Raw genomic sequence first — 23,681 nt, 5'->3', positions numbered from 1 at the left:
AATCCAACTTTAGAGAACTCTTGTTTTGCTTAGTTGGCACATCCGGCTAAATTTTAATTACGCATTATTACTACTGAATTAATTATTTTTCAGTTGATTCCATATTCTGTATTATTCTATTCTATTATATATATTATATAATTTTAGAACAAATCACGTGGGGAAAAGGCGCCCACGTTTTTGTTTTTTTAATGTAAAAAAAAAAAAAAAAAAAAAAAAAAGGCCAGGTCGGGTAGTGCTTCTCGGGTAGTGCGGCGGCTTCTCCTCTTCTTTCCCGGTCGGCAGTCAGCTGGCATCCTGGCCCGTCAGCGGTACACGGGTGCAGTCATCGCCTGGACAGCGCGCTTCTCTGGCGGCGTGGCGAGCTCCTTCACGCGCCCTTCCTGGACCCACGAGGACTCCAGCGTGCACGCACAGGGGAAGAGACCGGTCTCTCGACGAGAAGCGGCTCGATACACTTCAGGTGTGCCTCGTCACACGCCGCCAGATCTGACCAATACCACGCCCTCCTCTCGGACACGCCCACTCCCGTCGGGAGCCTGGTGAAGGGCGGCGTATAAAGGACGGGGTGATGATGACAATAAAGGGGAGGGGCAGCCGACTCGTCACACTTGGTTCATTTTATTAAACCGGATGAACACGTGCACTAAACTGCATCGTCTGAAAATGTTTGCATCTCATGTAAGCACTATTCCACTATTCGCTTTTCAACCCAAACTCACTTTTTGTGATGTGACAGTGACTCAAAGTCAAATGTCTGATAGATCTCTGTGATTCCAAGCCTGGGTCTCTTCTAGCAGGACTATAATGGTTCATACTTAATATATGCAGGCTGTGTTTTATTTTACAATTAAAATTGTAAAGTAATATGAAATATGTTATATTGATACATTAGTGAATTTATACATGAACTAACGTAGCCCACAGTAAATTGACCAAGGGAGGATTTTTGTAGTAACTACAAGGGAAAACAAGCTTATTATATTTTACCCAGCTAGCGTAAAAAATAAAATAAATAAATAAATAAATAAATAAATATATAAATATATATATATATATATATATATATATATATTAAATTACTAAATTACTGCATGTATTCAGCTCTCAAATAAATATGGAACATAAAGTACTACATGATAGCTTATGTATTTTGCTCTAAAATATTATTTATTTGAGTCTAGCACTCGTCATATTATCAACGGTTACTCTCCAGCTTCCTCTGCACCTGCTTCCTGTTTGTGGGCTTTAGAACCAGAGGCCCTTCAGGAGTATGACGTGAAGCACCGCCGGTTTACCTGCTTCTTATTCTTCTTCTTATTGACTCTGACTCTTACTCTCTTGTATTGTTTGCCTGATTGCTCGGTTTCTCCCACGGTCATGTTAACAGATCGGTCTTTGCCTGCCTTCTGATACCTGACTATCGTCTTGTACTTAATAAACGACGTCTACGTTACACATGGATAGTTGCCATATACTTGCTTATGTGGGGACGCTTCATTTCAAGCAATAATCATCAGTTTATTTACACAGATCCTATTTAAACTAAGCAAACATAGACAACGACTTCGCCGCATTCAATAATTAAATGACTTTCACTAAAATTTAGTGTTTAATCTTGTCACTATACACTCTATTTTCCTGTTTGATACCGTTCAGTGCTTTGACACAATCTGTATTGTCACTCATCGAGCCGGTTTCAATAAAGGTTTTATATGTTGACTTCATGTTTACTGAACATGTGCCTGTTTTTTACTTCTTTATTACTTTTACATGTAATCATTTAGCATACACTTACATTCAAAGTGATTTACAGGAGGACAACAAAAGTAATTGTAGTGAATTAGCTCAAACAAGAATCATTTAAGATTTCATGGAGAATTTCAACCAGAGCGTTTTTTTTAGACAATCATTAATGCCTTGAATTTTATGTGAACAGCTATTGGTAGCCAGTGCAAATAAAAATGTTTAGGTACTATAAAAGGGGTTTAGCTTTTAGCAGTGTTCATGACCATAGTAACTTATGCTCCATAGCAAACCAGCGACCTTGGTAGTAACCTCTGAAATTCAATAGATGTAGAGGGACCCATTTCTGAGAACTGAAAGCAAAACAAGGCTGCCTAGTATTTGGCCTAGCTGATTGCGTTTGATCTGGGTCTGCATTAGGAATCGTTGCAGATCTTGGGATGTAGCTGGTGGATTTTTCTAGAGTTGAGTTCTTGACATGGTTTGGTTGAGGGATTTATTTGTGGGCAATTCATGGTAAAGTGAGTGACCGACCTGCAGACCACACGTGAGATATTCTTACATCCTAAGTATACCCTGTTATGGAGCTGAATTGAGGGCTCCTCAGTAAGGGCACTGGTTCAATTTGAGCGATTGGACGATGCATTTTGTGGAGATAAGTTCATGGTAAGTATAGAAATGTGTCTCCCCGTAGGACAGTGGAGTAGCCCTGGTCACACAATAAGACCGGAGGAGAATTTCATCTCTGGGTGAAGAGGTTTGGCTCTTGGACATTTTTCTTTTTGCTGGTGATTAGACAAGCCAACCACATGCTGATTACCCGTCACATGAACGGAGGCATGTTGGCTGTATTTATACCCATGCTTTGATTAGCTTGATTGCATTCCACCTGTGCTAATTAGTTTCTGACTTGCTTCTCTGGAACGTTTTTTAACAAAATATGACCTGTGCTATTGTGTTTCATTTTCTCCCTTTCACCAAACATCTGTATGTCAGAAAAAAAGTACTTTTTACTAAAGTATTTTTTAGTAAAATTTTTCATCTTTACTTTCACCTGAGTACAATTTTTCTTACTTGCATTGCCTCATTGCTGAGGATCCAGACGCAGTCTTGGATGGTTCCAAGGTTTTGGATTTGCCATCTTGTTCTTCTTTGTTTGATAAGTGATGACTTCTAAAGATGTCCTTCCCAGAAGAAGGTGAACAATAGCTGAGAGAGATCTCCCTAGATCGAAGGATCATTGATTGGATGGAAAGTCAAGGCCGCAAAGCCTGGTGCAAAACTTTGTCTCATCTTTTCATTGACTCTGTTGAGGCCCAATAGATGCGGTTGTGATGGCAGATGAGAGCGTGAGACATGGGTGAAATTCAGAAAAGTAGAGGACTTCACCGAAGCGAGGCCTTTTGAACTATCTCTAGAGAACCAAGAGTGACTTTCCCTTTCGGAGGGGAAGTTTATGACTCTTTGTTTCTTTATTTATTGAACATTTTAGTCCCAAAAATGAGCTGTGTCAAAAACACTGGTCAAATATATTTTTTGTAAACTATGTTTTTGTAAACTAAAAAATGTATAAATTAGCAAATAAATGAAGCACAAAGTCAGAAAGATTCAGGGTTGAAATAATACACCTTCGGGACTGCATTGCCATCTTAAGTACATCTTAAAAATGATATGATGAAAAAAGTAATGTGCAGTTAGTTGTAACACACGTGTTACCACCGTGTTTCCTGATACGCTGCCCCTTAGGGCGTTATGAAGACTCTAAAGATATACTCAAAGTAAGATGAAAGTCTCACAGTGTATGCCCAGATTAGGGTAGACCTTCATACGTGTGCTTCCAGAGCGGTGGGGCTGAACTGGTTGATATCGATGCTTCAGTATGTTATGTGATGAAAGTGCTGATTTTAAATAAAGACTTAGAAAGACTGAAGTTTGTGCTCATAACAGCCAATAATGAAAATGAACTGAAATTAGCCTTTTTAAATGCAGTTATTGAACAGTAACTGCATTTAAGTCTGGATGTGTGAACGTCATGGAATGAGTGACCTAACAGACCAGAGTCATGTGTATTGAATATAATTATAATATACAAACTCAACTCTCCAAAAATGGTGTTCAGATCATACCTAAAGCTCATTCTGATGTTGATTATGATTCTACTGTAAACTGTGTCCTACTTTCTAAAAACACCACAAAACAGTTTGCAGCATGTTTGTCATATTTTCATTTTCTTAATTACACAGTGAAGGAGTGAAATGAGAGAAGAGTGTGTGGTGTGGGAAGAAGAGGATGAGGAGGACAGAAAGAGAGTAAGATGTAGAAGGAGAGTGAGAAGCGATGGAGTCCCTCAATCGTTCACATTACTTAGTGACAACTATTGCCTGAAGATGATGATCTTCTGTTTTATTGTGAAGCATCAGCTGAAGAGTTGTGTGATAGTTGTGCTTCTCCTTTCACTCAGCATCAGGACCTGTCATTTGAGAGAATAATATTCATGTTACTGAGGCTGACGGTTCAGCATTTCATTATACGAGATTGCACAGAAATGCTATGGTGTTATCCAAATACATGAGTAAAATGACCATCGCTGACGTGGCACTAGGAAGTTCTCTATCAAAAGAAAAAGAGCGATCTATCAAGAAGTGCTATGATATAACTGGACTAGGGTTATGTGCGTGGCTTGCTCTCACCATGTTTTGATCTTGTAGTAAATGTATCCCACGGTGGCTGTGATGATTCCCAGCAGCAGTGCAGCAGATTCAACAGTGAATAATAACCGAATGTCCCACTCAAAGCCCGGGGCCGGTGGAGCTGTGAACGACAGACGGGGCTCTGTTAACACAGTGCACCACCAGCCGTGGATTATCACGCTTATACCACGGCCATTTACCAGCACTGACAGCTTAACCCATGTTTAGATGTAGCTAAAACTAGAGATCTTCTCAGTCATTACGTGATCTGGTTAGATCATGCTGCAGTGCGCTACTTCTGATGAAACACTGGTAAATATATGTAAAAAAAGGTCACCAGAAGTGAATATTCAAATATAGAAGGTATAGCGTGACGTCTCACTCCAGTCGTAGATCATGGGTCTGGTGAAGCTGGCGTGCTCCACCACGCAGGAGATGTTCTCTGCTGATTTAGGAGTGTATTCTAACACGCTGTGAATCTGGTGGTACCAGTCTCCGTTGGGCAGCTCCTCGGTGGAGGTCACGTCAGAGGTCACCTCCTCCCCGTCCTTCAGCCAGTACACCTTGATCGGTGGAGGGTAGAAGTCATAGACGCTGCACTTCACCAGAGCTGGATGTGTGCTGTCGCCCGGCATCACTGAAGTCAGCCTCACCTCCGGACGCTCTGAACAACAACACACACATCATACCCTGACAGACTACTGTAGACACGCAAGTCAAAGATGTCTGAAGAAGAGTTCAGGGTCACATACCTTTTTTTCTGTAGATAGCTGCTTCATACACTTTAGCATTAGCCTTGCAGAATGTATAAACTTTAGCCAAGGTTTGCTGCAGCAGGTTTGTGTCGTTGTTCCAGTTTTCTGCGGTTTTTACTCCAAAATCTGAAAAGCCCTCAAACATCCCCACTGTGCTGTTGAACCTAAGGACTGGATATTTATTGAAGCAAAAGCTTTCAATGAGCTCCATGTCTCTGAGATCAGGAGAGCTGTAGATGCACTGCGTCCACGTGTAGAAATAATATCCATCAGCTGAAAAACACATCCGTGTGAGCACGTTTCAGCAATGAAAAACAAAAAACACAAGCACTATCCCATCATATTCACGTTCGTAAAGTTTGAGTAGACTCAGTACCTACTTTACCACGTCCGATTTTCCACTACTAGAGAAACATCTCAACTAACAGCGCTTAAGAAAACATTACTACTAAAATCATCATTTCATCTTTGTCTCTTATTAAAAGCCATTCTCTCACCTGCTCCGGTGAATACAGACAGCATCAGAACGTGTAGAAAGTTCAGGAGCTTCAACAAAGTCATTTCCTCTCTCTTTCTCATTCACGTCTGAGAGCGGCGAGTACACTCTGTTCATGCTGTCGAGGTCAGGGTCTAAAACGACTGTCCAATCAGATGCTCCTTCCACACGGGTCAAGTGTTGCTACGCGACATCCCACTTACTTTTTAAATCACAGCTCAAATAAAGGCTAGATTGCAGTAACACATTGAACACAATTAAAATAACATTTTGAGGAGAAAAACAAACTAAACAATATAGCATCTTTTATTCTGCACCCGGCATGACTGAATGTAATAAACATCCACTGAAATAATCTTGAAGAAGCTTTGTGCAGCTTCGACGTATCAAAGACCAGACCTGAAGATGAGCAGCAGATTAAACAAACCACAGCTAGACAAGAGACAACCAACAACCCAACTGTGTTCATCCTAATTATTTAGCAAAAAAAGACAATCGAATAAACTGTATGGTAAAGAATCACATTTATTTTCAGTAGGCTTTATGGAAATGCTCTTCTTTAAGTTTATCAGGATGGTGTTTTAGTCTGTGCAGAACTGAAACTGAAGTCGACTTTATGGGGTTTCACCGTGTTTTGCTATATTTTTCCCCGTTCCCTATTCCTGCTAAGTTTCTGTAGTTTCTAATTTATCACATCCCAGTTTCTGTTCCAGTTATTTACCCCACACTATTTATAAGCCCTTAGTTTCTTTCTGTTTTGTTGGCTATATTTATTTATCGGGATCTTTTTATTAATTTCTTGAATGATTCATCACTGTTAAAATAATCACCGTATGGCTGGAAAATGCTTAAAAGTTGCTTTGTGTATCATCAGCCATGTCTGTTTCTCTTCAGTGTCTGTGTAACGTATGAAGGCACCGTAGAGCTCTGGCCATTTTGGGACGAAATATATGACTCTGTAACATACTACCCCGTAACATGTTTTAGTAATAGTTTTCACGTTTACATGGAAAGTCTTTTTTATGTAGTAAAATGCAGACATTAAAAGGTGAAATTCAGTAAACCCCTTATTGTTGATGTATATTTTGTGCAGGCAAGCAGAACATAAACGCAACATGCAAAGTTTGACGTTAAGTGCTTTTGCAAAGAAAACCGTTAAAAGGAAAATACTGAACCAATGAGTGTACTGCATTCTGCTTTCTTTGTAAACTAATACAGATATTACTGAGTTTGATGTTTTAAATATATTAAGGCAATGTTTCTACAGCGTTTTGTCGTGCTGTTTAATGACTGAAATATTACCACAGACACTTTATATAGATTGCAAAAAGCAACAACGTACATTTTATTCACACCTTTGTGAATAAAATGTAAAACGTCACCTTTGTTTTATTGTTTTGAGAGGTGATTAAATATTTGCGTCTGTTTGTGGTTGCTTTGCCCTCCACATGTTTCAGTCACGTGACTGAATACTATGAATTGGTGGTAAGGCATATAGTGGAGTGGTTCTGCTTCCTGTTTGAATTTGAGGATGTGTGAAATCAGGGATTCATAATTTTCATATTCGAAGTAATCTGTTTTAATAAATGACATTTTGTAACATGTTAGGACGCCGATCCTGAGAGGACAACAAAATATCTACACACAAACCATGTAGATTTCAAAAAAGCCTGAAGATCTTCGATTAGGGTTGAAGTTGAATCTGCCCTCCAGGAACTAGTCTGACTCCTCTGAGTGAAGGTCAGAGATGGAGATGAGATGTAGAGGTGTAAGGTGTGAATGTGACAGTGGAGAGAAGAGAAAAGAGATAGCCAAGGCTAGGAAGCAGACGGTCCTGGCTAATAATCAAAGCGGCATCTTCAAGGTCAGCTAGTGCACATCTTCAAACCGTTGCCCTTTGGTTGGAGCTACATTGAGCATTGAGCACCAAAAACCATTCACACATCTCAGGACTGCGCACCTTCACAACATTTATCTTTATCTACGGTTTTATCACTCTCGCTATGTTTGTGGAAGCTCCTGACACCAAGACAAGTTCCTCGTGTGTGTAAACTTTCTGATTCTGAGTAAGGGTTAGAAATAATTGGGCAACTGTAATTGTTTTTACATATTGTGTCCATACTACCCCGTCACGGGGTCATTTTGTTAAAGATTTACAAATTAAATTAAGGAAATTAAATTTGACATAAATGAATGTGATGTTCTTGTTGTCTAGACTAATCCAATAAATGTACATACGCATACTTTAACGTATTTGACCTAATCAGCCTTGTTTACATTTCTACATTTTCATTTCATTTAACAAATATCCTTATTCAAATCAATTCAGTAATTGTTGCTACACTCAAGCTCTTGTGACTCTCCCCAACCTTGAGAAGACTGATGCAGTCATCCTTTATTAGCTGCTAGGGGTGAAAAGAATGACATAATGTGCCAATTAAGTACCAAAAAAAGCAACTACATGTGGTATGAAAGTAGAAAGAAGCCTTCGCATGGGATCAGTCAAGGCTTTGCATGACATTATATACTGTATCATAAACAGAAGAGTGTTATGGTAGGTAATTTACTTGACAAATTACAGATCAAATCACAGGCAAACTCTTCAATTATTACAACCGACTAGAGATCATCAGGTAATACTAATCTTTTTTTTGCAGTTCGTCGTAATCTGTTGTATCTATCGATCTTCAACACCAGCAGTGCTGTCCATCGCTGACCGTCTTTATTGGTAGGTCCACTGCATGAAACGTTTTTCTTTTTTTGCTGCGTCATGGTCATCAGTCGCAGCTCCTTTCACGAAGAAGAAGATCCCTGTAGCTACTCCCAGCAGCGCCAGAGTGAAGCCCGCTCCACAGAAGACCGCCGGACCCAGTCCGGACGGGACGGCCGTCGTCTCCGGGACACCTGTCGATCATCACAAGGGCGGTGAACGCCACACGCTTCAGTGCTGTAATGCTGATAGGGTTTGACTGTTGTACACTCACCCCATATTTTGGTCTGCGCTTGTCCCTGGAGGGCCCTGTGGTCCACCGTACAGCTGTAGATGTCTTTCTCTTCAGGAACAATGTCCAGAGAGGAGAAGATGTGGAAGGTCCCATCGCTCCTCGGTCGGTACTGACTCACACTCACCCCTTCAGTCACAATGACATTGTTCTTAGTCCACGACATGTTGACAGGCGGAGGAAAGAAGCCTGTGACGTGACAGACGAGGGAGTTTTTAACACCCAGCTGAACCTCATTCTTCGTATAGACGGACGTCTCGGGGGGGTCTGGGAACACACAAAACTGACAGAATCTGATCTGGTTTAAATACCTTCTATACACTAAATCTTGTAAGCCAGAGCTCACTCGTAATGACACTGAAAGCATAATGTGGAGCTCTTTTAGGTTTATGTACAAACAGATTCGTTTGAATGTGAAGAAATATGCTGCAAATTCCCGTCGTACCCATTTCCTCTGGCGGGTTCTCGTACACTTCAATGCACACAGCTAAGTTGTGCTCGCAAGTTTCTTGTTCTGCAATGCTTAATTCATAAAATCCTGGAAAGCGCAAAGGATCTGCGAAATCTGGTAATGTGTTGACTCCCACGTTCTGAATAAAGTCAGCATGCCATATCTCTTCTCCATCAGATCCGTACAGAGATTCTTTCTCTGTGTCCGTACATCCGTTAATTTTGAAATCTTTGTGTATCACTGAAAAATAACAGCGTTCAATGGAGATCAATTAGAAATATCCAGAGGCAGAGAGAAGTAAAGCATCAACTGCAATTCATATGCTTTGCCTTTCGCAGTATCTATTCCAAATACCTAAAAAATCATGTACTAGACAAGTAAAACCATTTATTTATCCAATTTTTTCTGGTTTTAAGCAAGAACTCACTTTTGATGCAAATACTAAGAATACGGCTGATTGACAGCTTATAATCAACTCAAAGTGTATAAAAATGAAATCCTACACACTGTGGATGTATTTGAATGTACGAAGTGTGAACTTACACTGAGCATCGGCTGAGAGACAGACAGCGAGGGTGAGGATGGCCAGATACAGCTCCATCTTTCCAGACAGCGCTGTGAGTAAAGACTGTGAGAGCCGGCAGGAACTCAGCTCTAGTTTCAGAAGCTCGTGCTCCACTCAGAATTTGTGCCTCGCTGTGACACCGCTGTATCCAGAAAGTTATTCCTCTTTCAGCTCTCACAGCCAGATGAATCTTTACTCAAAACATGAATCACTTACAAATCGTTAAAATGCCAACACTGTACTATTGTACAATGTGCTACTAGAAGTTTTTGGGCTTATCTTTCATAATAATAATAATAATAATAATATGTGAAACCCAGTGAAGCCAGATATCTGAGTAAATACCAACACGTTTAGAGGCGTGCGTTTAGAAGAGTATTCAACTTTTTTATTATTATTTGTAGTGGTTACAGGAAAAAAGAAAAATATTATTTTATGCTAAATATAGAATTGTTTACATCAGAAAAAAAGATAAATGTCATTAGAGTGTGATCTTTATTGTAAGTATGATTGTTGTGGATAACGATTAATATTTAGTATGGACAATCGATTACGTCTGTCTTTGGACGATACACTCAGAAAGTGAAGTCTTCATTATCTTTCACATATTCCCTCGCCACATATGAAATCTATAAACGCTCACGAAAGTTTGTTTCATATGTTGGTGTTGTGAAAATGGTGAAAGTCATACACAAAAGAATGTAAAAAAGTTCATCAATGGATGTTTAAAAGTTCGATTCAACTACATGTGTAGCACGCTCCACGTGTGAATGCTAAGCTAATGGCTAACGTGATTTCACAAATATTGGAGTGAATTTACAGATATATAATGAGTTTTGACAATTAATATAACAGATAAGAGTTATAAGTGTTATGAAAATAATTATTTTGCTCTCTTGTGCTATAATGTCAGAGCTCATAGAGGTAGATAAGAGTTAAAGACATGTTAAACAAAGTGTTCATAACACATGCATAATAAGTGTTTACTGAAATGTTATGTTTAATTGGTGGAAATCATAAGCTACCTGACGAGAATCGGATTTGTTTGCTTAATGTGAATGAGATGTTTTATGTGTATTGATGTGAAATGCACATATTGCATTAATTTAAAAAAAAAAAAAAACAATACACAGCAGCTGTCTTTCATACATTCTCTCACCAGGTGGTGAAGATGCTATGGATTCACTACAGATCTCTGATGTCTACAACACTTCATTAAATCACCAGCATCAGGCCTCATGAACAGATACAGCATACAGTCAGCAAGTGGATTCACAAACAGCAGCAATTGTGCAAAGTAAGATTTTTCAAATGAAAGTGTCTTATTGTTAGGAAGCTTATATTGATCTATAATACACATAATCACAGCAGGCAGAATAAGAAATGTGTAAGTCAATAGCACCAGGAACAAAGTGCCCAAAATTAATTTACGCTTCACAGTCAGTGATATTGAGCGAGAAAGACCTCGACAAGTTCCAACAAAACAGAGAATGACTATGGGGTAGGGAATTAAACATGCTATACACATGGGTAGAGTCAGTTTTAATAAGTAAAAAAAACCTAAAACACATCATCCTGACATGATTCTTCTGTCTAAAGGTTGTCATTCACATGTCTTAATTTTTATTGTGAATATGAAGGAAAGTACTACAGGTTTAGAACAACATGAGGGTGAGTGAATGACAGAATCAGCATTTTTACTTGATCTCTTTAAAACAATACAAATACATTATAAAATGGATAAAGTTTAACTTGAAAAAAAATATATTCTACAGTATTGTTTAAATTTATATCAAGTACAAAGCTAGTGTGATATTGCTTTAATAAAATAGTAAAACGAGCAATAAATACTGAACAACTTACATTTATGACAGAACTTGAACAGTTGGTTTGTGTTTCTTTTTCTTGTTGTTAGTCTGATGAAGAACACAGTTGAGATAAAAACAGATGTGAATAAATGTTTGGTTCATTTAGTAGTGAAGTATAACTGTATGATTTCTGATTGAAATAATGAGATCTTACTGTCATGTAAGGATCAAGACGACTGGAGAAGCTGCAGTGAATGGTGTTTATTGAGAAACAGTTATAACATATGCTGAAATAATGAGAGAGATGAACAGAACACAATAACATTAATGAGAAATAAAATAAACAGGAATCCACAGAAGCAGATGTGTGAGGATCCAGCTCTGACTAAACTCTGACTTTCCCAATTCTCCTGCTGCTTTGTGAACTGATATTTTCTTTAGGAAACAGAAATGTGCCATTATTTCATTTAGTGCTTCTGATAAAACTGAAATTGCGAAGACTTAAAATCAAAGGATACTAGTTTAACTGGAAAAAGTCAGAGCCGAAAGACAAATATAGTTAACAATACATAAACTAGTACATGAGATAGCATGATCTTAACTGTAATCATAAATGACATTTACCGGACAGATGATGATGTTTATGAGCTGATCACCTCATTGTAAAACACAACCACTAAAATTAGACGTCTGACAAGGACCTGAAAGAAGACCCTCAAAGCTACATTAAACAATATACGAGTCAATACGAGAGAATACATGATCTTACCTGGATGAGACTGTGTCTTGAAGATGTTCATCAGTAGATGATGGTGTCTGTGAACTGATGCTCGTTCTTTTATAGTCTGAATTCACTCCGGAAACAGAGGGATTCTGTCAGATAATGAGCTGAAAGAAAGAAGAAAAGATGTATTAACATAATGAATGTCTAATGTACATGCAACCGCAGAGCGGCAAAATTCAATTTTTCATATAAAACCATTACATGACATCAACAAAAATAAACAACATAAAAACCGTTTCATTGCAGACACTGATATTTGAGAAGCAGCGCATCAGTTCTTGAGTCTGCTTTAGATCTAGTTTTGGTTTAGTCAGAAACCACCCTTTAATGAGAATGGTCTAACAGGCAGAGAGACAACAACAGCGTCAGTAATTTCAAAAACAGGGACAGAATCGTAAACAGTACCAGGCAAAGGGTCAGAAGGGCTGCCACAAACAATCAGAGAGACAGTATACAGTCCAAGATCAATACGGTAAATCAACAGTAAAACCAGAACGCAGTAAAACGTCTCGGTTACGTATGTAACCCTCGTTCCCTGAAGAAGGGAACGGAGACGTCACGTCGGATGACCGACGAATTGGGATCTCGCTTCGAGAGACCAATCTACTTCGAGTGTATCTAAACGAGCCAATTGAAGATTGGCATGCGCTAATCGCATCCAGCTGCCGCTGATCACAGCGCGTGTATAAATAAGCAGCGGGTGCAGCGCATATTCAGGTTTTCGCTGAGGAGCCGAGCTAGTGACCCGGTCCCTTCAGCAGAGGTGCAGCACCGTGGTTCTCACGGATTCATCGAGAGGGCCTGGTGCCGGACGCTCCGCAACATCTGGCTGCCGAGGGGAATAAAGGAGCTCGACAGGGTCTACTGTATGGACGCTCTGGAGCGGTTAACAAGCCGACCCGAAACCGGGCCTCTTTGCACACTGGGTTTTGCACTCTACTCTGCTGTTTGCACTAGTCTGCGCACTTTGCACTTTATGTGGCTAAGACACTGTCTTAGCTCAGTATGTAAGTTTTTTTCTTGTGTTGTGTGTCTGTGTAGCACCAGGTTCAGGAGAAACGTTGTCTCATTTCACTATGTACTGCACATCTATATGTAGTTGAAATGACAATAAAAGCCTCTTGAACTTGATGAGTAAAACGCTTACAACTGATGAACTGTTTACACGTTGAATTAGAGGTTGCAAAAAGTGTTGTAAATTATTTATTAGCGCTTTAGATAAAAGGTTTTGAATACTCTGCAATGCAAAACTGACTGGTGAGATTTAGACAGATGTATTCTCTGACACAGATGCTATAGATAATAGTACAATAGTACAATATTTCATTTATAAGTGATTTATATATATTATTATATATAATATGTATATTTGTTATATATTAATATATAATAATATATTAACTAATAACTTATTACCAAAATATTTATGATTATTTCATGATTTGTTAGGATAACTTTACTGAATGCAGTTTCAAATAATTCATAGAATTATTTATACGTGAAAGAATATATCTGAATGTATTTTGCTTGAAAATGAGTACTTTGATAAAAATGCATTTTTTGTCCAAAATTTTCTATTTTTGATGAAACCTAAATGTATTGAAGTGATAATAAAACATGAACACATGAAGACAGACTAAAATAGATGTTTTGCAGAGGCTTGGTTTTTGATTTCATTAAATGACCAGCATCAGGCCTCATGAACAGATTCAGCAAACAGTTACCGAGTGGATTCACAAACATACATATATTCACGTACCCATTATGCCCATCTGGGCAACGTCACAACCTCATATAAATTTTTCTTCATAAGGGGAGGTGGACTGCTCTTTGTCTGGTCCCAGGAGAGTTTGTAAAAGAGTTTGTAAACAAATGATAGTGTTTCCTGTCGTTCTCAGACAGATGGAGTCATTTATTCACTGTGTTTGGATCCAGAGTGAGCAGAGGGAATCTGATGGAGAGAAAACACATCAGAATCATGAATTATAAATGAATGAAGCCACAGACACGTGATCTTAAGACTACAAGACTATAAAATGATTTCATATGCTGTCCTGTCACTGATATGTAATATATATGTTTTAACATTACTCTTATATGCGACCCACATTTTATCTGATAACAAAAATATTGTTCCATGAAGATATTTCCTATATAAATGCAGGGAAATAGCTGACAGAGAAGGTTTTAGAATTAGAGACACGCATCCAAACTTTAATTGAGGACAGTAAGAATGCGAGGGCTTTAGATACTGCTTTGATACCGCTAATGATGTTCGACTTCGCCAGTCGGAGATCACTAAAAATAATATTAAAGAGGTGTGTGAATTTGCAAGCACGATGTCGGACAATGTAATATGCTCTGGTCCCCTCCCTGCTTACCGGGGTGATGAGATTTACAGCAGATGGTCTTCATCCCTCTTGGGGTGGTGCCGCTCTTCTATCTAGAAATATGGCATATAGTCTTATAGCTCCAACATGACCAACTAGTGCCCAGGTCAGGAAGCAGACAGACCGGCTAAACCGACCGTCTGCTAGCTGCCTCACGTCACAGAAGGCAGTTAATTCTCAGCACATAGAGACTCTTTCACCTAGATATCACACTATAGAGACTGTGTCTGTTCCCCGAATTAAAATATGCAGAGAACGTCCAAACCTATTTAAAAGCAATAATTTAATTATTGTTCAACAAATTAAAACTACCTATAATTCAAATAAGCAAACGATAAAACTTGGCTCGCTAAATATTAGATCACTTTCCACAAAAGCACTTTATATATATGATTTGATCAGAGATCAGAACCTAGATTTGCTCTGTTTGACAGAAACCTGGCTGTTACGACCCCACGTAGGTCTAGGGGTACAGGGGTATAACATTTAAAAAGATAGACATTAAAAAACGTGCGTATAGTGTGTGGGACAAAGAAAACAGTGCAAACTAATGTACAAGATAATAATTTTATTTGTGTAGGTGATTATTAAATACAAGCGGTGCAATGGTGATAGAACAAAAAGGAATAAGGTATATACACGTACACTATTTACATTATTTACAAAACCACAAACAAAAAAAAGGAAACAAACACACGACACAACGCGAACACGTAACACTGGCTAAAACCAGATGAATATATTACTCTAAATGAATCTACCCCCAAAATTATTGCTATAAAAATGAGCCACGTTTAAAAGGTAAAGGGGGAGGTGTTGCTACAATTTATAACAATATTCTTAGTACTTCTCAGAGGGCAGGCTTTAAGTATAACTCATTTGAAGTTTTGGTGCTGCATATAACATTATCTACAGAATCATGTGCTAGTGATAAATCTTCTGTCATGTTTGTACTGGCTACTGTATACAGGCCACCAGGACACAGCACAGATTTCATTAAAGAATTTGCTGATTTTCTAACTGAGTTAGTACTGGCCGCAGATAAAGTCTTAATTGTTGGTTACACAGAAACTTGATGATATAACAGAAACTATGCACTCTTTTTTTTCGAGCACTTTAGATACAGCTGCCTGGCGGGAGAGTAACCTATCATACAGAAAATATCTATCTGACCGCTATCAGTTTGTGGCATTAAATGAGGAGGTATCATATTGATCAAAAGTGAAATATGGAGTTCCTCAAGGCTCAGTGCTAGGACCGTTACTTTTCAACCTTTACATGTTACCTCTGGGAGATATTATCAGGAGTCATGGTGTTAGCTTTCACTGCTATGCTGATGATACTCAGCTCTATATTTCAGCGCAGCCTGGTGATACACACCAAATTGAGAATCTAACAGAATGCATAGTCGATACAAAAAGCTGGATGATGAGTAACTTCTTAATGTTAAATTCTGAAAAAAACAGAGGTGCTAATAATTGGACCTAAAAACCCCACATATAATAATCTAGAACACAGCCTATCACTTGATGGCTGCTCTGTTAATTCTTCATCATCAGTTAGGAACCTAGGTGTGCTGTTTGACATAATCTTTCCTTTGAAAATCATGTTTCTAGCATCTGTAAAACTGCGTTTTTCCATCTTAAAAATATATCTAAATTACGACCTATGCTTTCAACCTCTAATGAAGAAATATTAATTCATGCGTTTATGACCTCAAGGTTAGATTATTGCAATGCTTTATTGGGTGGTTGTTCTGCACGCTTAATAAACAAACTTCAGCTAGTCCAAAACGCAGCAGCCAGAGTCCTTACTAGAACTAGGAAGTATGATCATATTAGTTCACACACACACACACACACACACACACACTAAGTCATTTACACTACCTGACACAGCTGTGTTTAAAATTGAACTGGAAGTTAAGTGCTGGGCGTCCGGTCAGAGGAGAACTGACCCCAACTGAGTCTGGTTTCTCCCAAGGTTTTTTTTCTCCATTCTGTATGGATGGGGTTTTGTTTCCTTGCCGCTGTCGCCTCTGGCTTGCTTTGTTGGGGACACTTAACTTCTAGTGATTTAACGTTGAATTGATTACAGAGACTGTCTCTGCATTTAATAAGAAATTGTTTAATCTCGTCATTATACATCCCTGTCATTGTACTCTTCTACATTAACTGTACAGTGCTTTGATACAACCTGTGTTGTTAAAAGCACTATATAAATAAAAAAATATTGATTGATAAATACTAAAGTTTTACTCTGAGCTTCTTTATACATACAGGTCCAGGTCTGTATGATTAATCAGAGTCTGACTAAACTGGATCCGAAGCAGACTCAAGGACTGATGTGCTGCTTCTCAAAGTCTGCAACAAAACAGTTTTATATCACAAATGTAATGGTTTCACATGTTGAAGTTGTGGTTTCATGTGCATTAAACATTCATTATGTTAATGCATCTTTGCTCTTTCTTTCAGCTCATTATCTGACAGAATCCCTCTGTTTCCGGAGTGAATTCAGACTATAAAAGAACGAGCATCAGTTCACAGACACCATCATCTACTGATGAACATCTTCAAGACACAGTCTGATCCAGGTAAGGTGATCATTATGTTAAAATCATGTATTGTTTGTTTTTCTGTTTAATGTAGCTTTGAGGGTCTTCTTTCAGGTCCCTGTCAGAGCCTCTTAGATAGAATAAAAATTAAGAATTTGTAGAATAAGATAGAATAAGATAAGAATTTATTGGTTTAAAAGTTGTTAACTATATTTGTATGACACCGACTGAATGTCTGAGTGTTTTATTAGTGTTTTAACTCTGGATCCTCACACATCTGCTTCTGTGGATTCCTGTTTATTTTATTTCTCATTAATGTTATTGTGTTCTGTTCATCTCTCTCATTATTTCAGCATATGTTATAACTGTTTCTCAATAAACACCATTCACTGCAGCTTCTCCAGTCGTCTTGATCCTTACATGACAGTAAGATCTCATTATTTCAATCAGAAATCATACAGTCATACTTCACTACTAAATGAACTAAACATTTATTCACATCTGTTTGTATCTCAACTGTGTTCTTCATCAGACTAACAACAAGAAAAAGAAACACAAACCAACTGTTCAAGTTCTGTCATAAATGTAAGTTGTTCAGTATTTATTTAACAATTTTTTATTGAAGCAATGTCACACTAGCTGTTGTTATGTAATACTGAATATTCATAAAAACATTCTTACAATATTGTTTAAATAAAATATTTTTTAGCCAAAGGATTTTAAACTTTATTTCAAGTTAAAATGTATATAATGTATCATGTTGTTCTAAACCTGTAATATTCAAATTCAGAACACAACTGAAGATATGTTTAATGAAATCTGAGAGATTTCTGTTCCTCCACTGACAGTCAATACAAAGATCATAAAGCAGATCAGATGAATCAGATATTCAGTCTGGATCTTCTGAAGGGACTCGATTTTATATGATGAACAGATTTAATTGAGACTTTTATTCACATATGAACATGAATCAATGAACACATCAGTCACAGAAAACCAGCTCAAGAACACTTACTTCTCTTCTAAGAATCAATGATAGTCATATAGTGGATAAATAGTATATTTGAGATCAATAAGGATCAATGAGGTTCTGTTTATGTTCGTTGATCAGTGTAAATATGTGAATTAAAGCATAGAGTAAATCAGTTCACCAGATAAAGTGATGAAGTGTTTTCAGAAAATTTTAATAAGAATTCATCAAAAACATTTGTGTTCAGAAGATGAATCAGTTTGGAATGGTTTGGAATGACATGAGAGTAAATGATGACACAATATACATTTTTGGGTGAATCTCTTTAACATGACATGTCACCCACTGAATAGAAATAGACAGAAGAATCATGTCAGTGTAATTAAGATGAGGAGGCAGCGTTAGAATCCATTTGTGGTTGTTTATTGGGCTCAGGACAAAGACAAAGGCTGGTGGATGAGTGGCTGCAGTAAGTCCGTAGATATCGGCCGATCTCCTGATTAAGGCATTCTACCTGGGTGGTATCCTGACGTGAGGCTTATGTTTATATCGAGCTGTCTGCAGAAGGCTTTCCAGACTTGAGAAGTGAACTGGGACCCTCGGTCGTAGGCCGTAGACACGGAACACATTGTGGAACAGAGCCAGGGGTGATCGGAAAACCGATCAATGATTACCAGGATGGTGGTGAAGTGGTTGGAGAGTGGTAGGTCTGTAACAAAGTCTAGATAGATGGGATCAGGGTCGCTGGGGAATGGGGAGTGGCTGGAGAAATCCGGAGGGTAATTCTTTGGGCGTCTTAAATTGTGCACATATTGGCAGGACTTGAAATAGGCGGTAATCTCAGCAGACATTTCGGGCCACCAAAAGGAGTTTTGTGCCAGTTTAATAGTGCGGGGAAATACCTGGATGGCCTGTGGCAAGAGAAGTATGGACCCTTTGCATGACCTGCTGATGAAGGGTAGAGGGAACGTATTGTGTGTCGGGGGACAATTAGCAGGGGATGGTTCATTCACTTGCGCCAGTTGTATCTCTTCCATTAAATCCCAAGAGATCGGACTTACCTTTCTTACTGCCTGGTCGGTAGGTAACGGTGAAATTGAAGAGGGTGAAGAAAAGAGACCAGCGAGTCTGACATGGATTCAAACGTTTCGCATTCTTTATGTACTCCAGAACAGCCCGCTCCAGCCAGTGCCTCCATTCTTCAAAGGGCGCTTTCATCGACAACAGCTCCTTATTTCCCACATCATCTGCTGATGATAGTTTTCTAGAATAAAAAACACAAGGATGTAGCTTGCCTGTATTTTCTGACCTTTGTAACAGAACAGCTTCGATTCCACAGTCAGACGCATCCACTTCTACGATGAATGGTATATCTGGATTGGGGTGATTCAGGATAGGGGCAGTTGTGAACCTTCATTTCAGGGTAGTGAAGGCTTGGTTAGCCTCCTCTGTCCATTTCAGCTTAGCAGGTTTGCCTTTGAGCTAGGGGGGATGCGACTGTGCTGTAGTCACAAATGAAACCTCTATAGAAATTGGCAAAACCTAAAAACCTCTACAGTTCCTTCACAGTATTGGGTTGAGGCCAATCGGTTACTGCCTATACCTTTACCTCATTCATCTTGACTCCCTGGTGACTTATGTTATACCCCAGGAACGAGGTCTGAGTGACATGGAACTCACACTTTTCCGCCTTGACGTAGAGATGATTTTCCAGAAGTCTTGACAGAATGGTCCTAACATGGTGGATGTGTTCAGATTCAGAAGGATGTCATCAATATATGCTACGACGAATTGATCGTTAATGAATGATTGGAACACTGCTGGGGCATTGGCCAAGCCATACGGCATAACAAGATATTCGCAGTGCCCCCTAGTGGTCAGGAAAGCGGTTTTCCAGTCGTCACCCTCCTTGATGCGGATAAGATTGTAGGTGGTCCTTAGATCCAGTTTGGTGTAGATGGTTGCTTCACGCAATTGTTCTAGTGCAGATGGTACTAAAGGAAGGGGATAATGGAAATAATTAAGTTATTTAGTCCCTGATAGTCTATACGAGGTCTCAGACCTCCATCTTTTTTCTCCACAAAGAAAAACCCTGCAGCTACTGGAGAGGTCGAGGGACGAATGAAACCTGAATCAAGGGCTTCCTTTATATATTCCTCCATGGCTTGGGTTTCGGTCCTGGAAAGTAGATATAGCATTGGGTAAGAGATCTAAAGCACAATCCCAGGGTTGATGTGGGGGTAACTGTGTGGCTTTTGTCTTACTGAAAACGTCCAGGAGATCATTATAACAGGAGGGGATGTTAACTGGTTTGAGACTTAGTGGACTTTCGATGATCATTGTGTGAAAAGATTGGGGAATGGTTGCGAGACTGTGATCATGACAGAAAGGGGACCAACTGATTAGCTCACCGTGATACGAGGAGATCTTGGGGTCATGGATCGACAGCCAGGGAAATTCAAGGATGACTTCATGCTTGGGTGAGTCTAAAATGTATAGGGTGATGGATTCTCTATGGAGTAGACCGACACTGAGGGTGAGGGTTAAAGTGCAATGGGAGATTCCCTCACTGATGAAGACACCATTGATGGCTTTTATTTTAATTGGGGGGCTGCATGATTGAGTGGGGACGTTGTACTGGGAGACGATCTTTTTATCAATCAGGTTAAGAGCTGCTTCAGAGTCAATCATCACTGTCAGATCGAGAGACAGATCATCAGATTTAAGATTGATGGGTAAGGTAAATGTTTTATTACTGAGCAAGGAAAAATGCTGAATATTCACCCTGGATGCGGCAGGGATTTTATGTGAACACCTCGGACTGTGGTGGCCTGCCTCTCCGCAGTAAAAGCACAGATTATGCCTTCATCATCTTTTCCTTTCTTCCTCAGAAAGACGTGAGGCGTTAAGTTGCATGGGTTCTTTAACGGGGGAATTTTTTGCAGTAACAGGCATTGTTGGAAGGTGGAAATCTTTCCAAGAATTCCTTTGCTTGGGACACTGCCACATCAAATGATCAATCCTAATAGCCAGGGTGACAAACTCAGAAAAGGACAGTTCCTCTCCTCTACAAGCCAGTTCCATTTGCAACTTGGGGTTGAGAATATGGCGAAAAGTGGCTTTTAAAGCTATATCATTCCAGCCGCTCTGTACTGCTAGCGTTCGGAATTGAATTGCATAATCAGCCGCTGAATGGTTACCCTGAGTAATACTCATAATCTGGGTAGAGAAATCTTTACTGTTAGCTGGGTACTCAAACACTTCTCGAAGTTGTAGTGTGAAATAATCAATAGAATACCTGAGTTGGGTGTCTGATTCCCAGACGGCTGAAGCCCAGTCAAGTGCTCTTTTCCGGTCAGAAGGGTCATTATGAACGCACATTTCTTCACCTCTGACTCAAATTTTTCAGCATGATATAGATACATACGCAGCTGACGGAGAAATCCCTTACAGTGATCAGCAGAGCCATCAAATTTATCTGGGAGTGCAAGGCTGGCTGCTTTGGGTGCGGCAGATGAAAGCGATCAAATAAAGTGCGTTAAATGCTTGTTTACCGATTGGAGATTGTTGAGTTGTTCCTGTTAGCTTTGAAGCAGTTCTTGTTGATACATGAACGCTGCTTGCAGATTAGCAACTGCCGCTGGATTCTTGGTAGGCAAAGTATTCTGTAATTGAAACGAGGAGGCAGCATTAGAATCCATTTGCGGTTGTTTATTGGGCTCAAGACAAAGACAGATATCAAAGGGCAGGCAATGAGACATCAACAGAAAGGCAGTCCAATCAGTGAACAGGTTAAAGGGAAATTCCATAGACAAGGTCAGGGTAACAGCCAATAGGTCAAACAACAGGTATAGCAATCCAAAGTAAACGACAAGGCAGAAGGGCAAATCCAAGAATCAAATAACAGGTCAACAGGCAAAAATCATACACACAGGAAATAGGCAGAAAAGTAGTGTAGAACGCTCAGTAAGGCAATGGAACTGGCAATACTTTAAGTAGAACAAACTGTGAGCTCTGGATTTATGCTGGCCAAACAGGAAATGGAAGCAGAGCAAGTGGAGGTGAGCTCCCTCTGCTGGCGTGGCATTACAGTCAAGATCTGTTTGAGGAATATTTACATTAAGAAATCAAAGCATTTCATACATCTTGAAACTAATGATGGGTTTGGTATTTGGTGCTTTTTCTCAGGAATTTGTGAAACAATGGAACAACAAAACATCAGCATCAATGAATCAACTGGATCAGATCATGAGTTTTTGCATAGAGAATGGTGGAAATTTTACAGGAAACAAGTTTACGCAGAACGTGTATTTATCAGTATCCTTTCAGTCATTGAGATTCCAGTCATGATCTTAACTCTGATTGCTTTGTGTTTTCTCGTCAAATCTCGGCCTGCTGCTTCAGTTTTTATTAGTCACTTGATACTTTCAGATCTCATACAGGTCATGTGTATGTTAATAGGAACAACAATCTCATGGTCATATAAACTGTACTGTGCACATCACTATTCTTTGGTTGTAGGTCTGTATTTTATGGCATGTGTTTCTTTTGAACGATATCTTCTGGTTTCTCATCCTATCTGGTACAAATCTCACCAATCACTCAAACTCTCCTGTTTTCTTTCTGTGATCGTCTGGTTTGTGCCTCTGACCTCTGCAGTGATAAACCCCCCTGTTTTGTATTTTAATACTCTACGCCTGAGTATAGCATGTTTAGTTCCCTACCCCATAGTCATTCTCTGTTTTGTTGGAACTTGTCAAGGTCTTTCTCGCTCAATATCACTGACTGCTGTGAAGCGTAAATTAATTTTGGGCAGTTTGTTCCTGGTGCTATTGACTTACACATTTCTAATTCTGCCATATGTGATTACATGTATTTTACTTTTTCAAGTTTTTTTCATAAATATATTACTTGAAAAATGTTACTTCTACACACGAATGCTGCTGTTTGTGAATCCACTTGCTGACTGTATGCTGTATCTGTTCATGAGGCCTGATGCTGGTGATTTAATGAAGTGTTGTAGACATCAGAGATGGAAACACAATCAGGACGAACACTCTGTAGTGAATCCACAAAGCAGCTGCTCTACTGTAGTGTGCTGTATTTCAGCTCAAAAACCTGAATCTCATTCATTAAACACCTGCAGCTCAGTTTAACCTGCTGCTAAATGAGCTGCTTTGTTCATTTAAATATAAAGATTCACTTATTCATAAAACAATGTCAATGTAACAATATTTATCTTCTGTTGAGAGGAATGATTTTTAAAGATCTGTTATCACTGCTGCTCATTAAATCAGTGCACATGTACAAACAACCCTATAAAAAGACCTGATTGAAAGTGCATGAAGAGGTGTTCGTGATTATACGCGTGAATTAAGTGAACTCAAACGATACATTTATTACACTATTTATTAATCTTTGTTAATGTTAATTAAAATATAGCTGTTCGTTTATTCATGTTATTAAATAT

The 23,681-nt window shown here is 39.0% G+C and overlaps 2 protein-coding genes across 2 annotated transcripts; both read right to left on the bottom strand.

Moving 5' to 3' along the window:
* Positions 1–1,745: 1,745 nt before the first annotated feature.
* LOC122331584 (rano class II histocompatibility antigen, A beta chain-like) lies at positions 1,746–5,819 on the bottom strand. Its single transcript, XM_043229133.1, has 5 exons — positions 5,689–5,819; positions 5,189–5,464; positions 4,819–5,100; positions 4,437–4,557; positions 1,746–4,216 (listed from the first exon to the last, which is right to left on the bottom strand). The coding sequence occupies exons 1-5, from the start codon at positions 5,768–5,770 to the stop codon at positions 4,210–4,212; spliced, it is 768 nt and encodes a 255-aa protein (XP_043085068.1). The 5' UTR covers positions 5,771–5,819; the 3' UTR covers positions 1,746–4,209.
* A 2,415-nt stretch (positions 5,820–8,234) lies between these two features.
* Positions 8,235–9,812, bottom strand: LOC122331582 (H-2 class II histocompatibility antigen, A-U alpha chain-like). Its single transcript, XM_043229130.1, has 4 exons — positions 9,684–9,812; positions 9,135–9,380; positions 8,672–8,956; positions 8,235–8,591 (listed from the first exon to the last, which is right to left on the bottom strand). The coding sequence occupies exons 1-4, from the start codon at positions 9,739–9,741 to the stop codon at positions 8,410–8,412; spliced, it is 771 nt and encodes a 256-aa protein (XP_043085065.1). The 5' UTR covers positions 9,742–9,812; the 3' UTR covers positions 8,235–8,409.
* Positions 9,813–23,681: the final 13,869 nt, after the last annotated feature.

The sequence above is a fragment of the Puntigrus tetrazona genome, unplaced genomic scaffold, assembly GCF_018831695.1.
Source record: "Puntigrus tetrazona isolate hp1 unplaced genomic scaffold, ASM1883169v1 S000000001, whole genome shotgun sequence".
NCBI classification, from domain to species: domain Eukaryota; kingdom Metazoa; phylum Chordata; class Actinopteri; order Cypriniformes; family Cyprinidae; genus Puntigrus; species Puntigrus tetrazona.
Note: the sequence above shows the minus strand (reverse complement) of the source record. Positions and strands in the feature narration are given on the sequence as shown.

Bases quoted from the DNA above. Each gene is read 5' to 3' on its own strand.
- LOC122331584 (XM_043229133.1), bottom strand. From the start codon at position 5,770: ATGAGAAAGAGAGAGGAAATGACTTTGTTGAAGCTCCTGAACTTTCTA. The intron at 5,465-5,688 runs GTGAGAGAATGG...TGTGTTTTTCAG, and splicing joins GTCTGTATTCACCGGAGCAG to CTGATGGATATTATTTCTAC. The intron at 5,101-5,188 runs GTATGTGACCCT...GTTGTTGTTCAG, and splicing joins AGCTATCTACAGAAAAAAAG to AGCGTCCGGAGGTGAGGCTG.
- LOC122331582 (XM_043229130.1), bottom strand. From the start codon at position 9,741: ATGGAGCTGTATCTGGCCATCCTCACCCTCGCTGTCTGTCTCTCAGCC. The intron at 9,381-9,683 runs GTAAGTTCACAC...GTTATTTTTCAG, and splicing joins TCTCTCAGCCGATGCTCAGT to TGATACACAAAGATTTCAAA. The intron at 8,957-9,134 runs GTACGACGGGAA...GTGTGTTCCCAG, and splicing joins GAACCCGCCAGAGGAAATGG to ACCCCCCCGAGACGTCCGTC.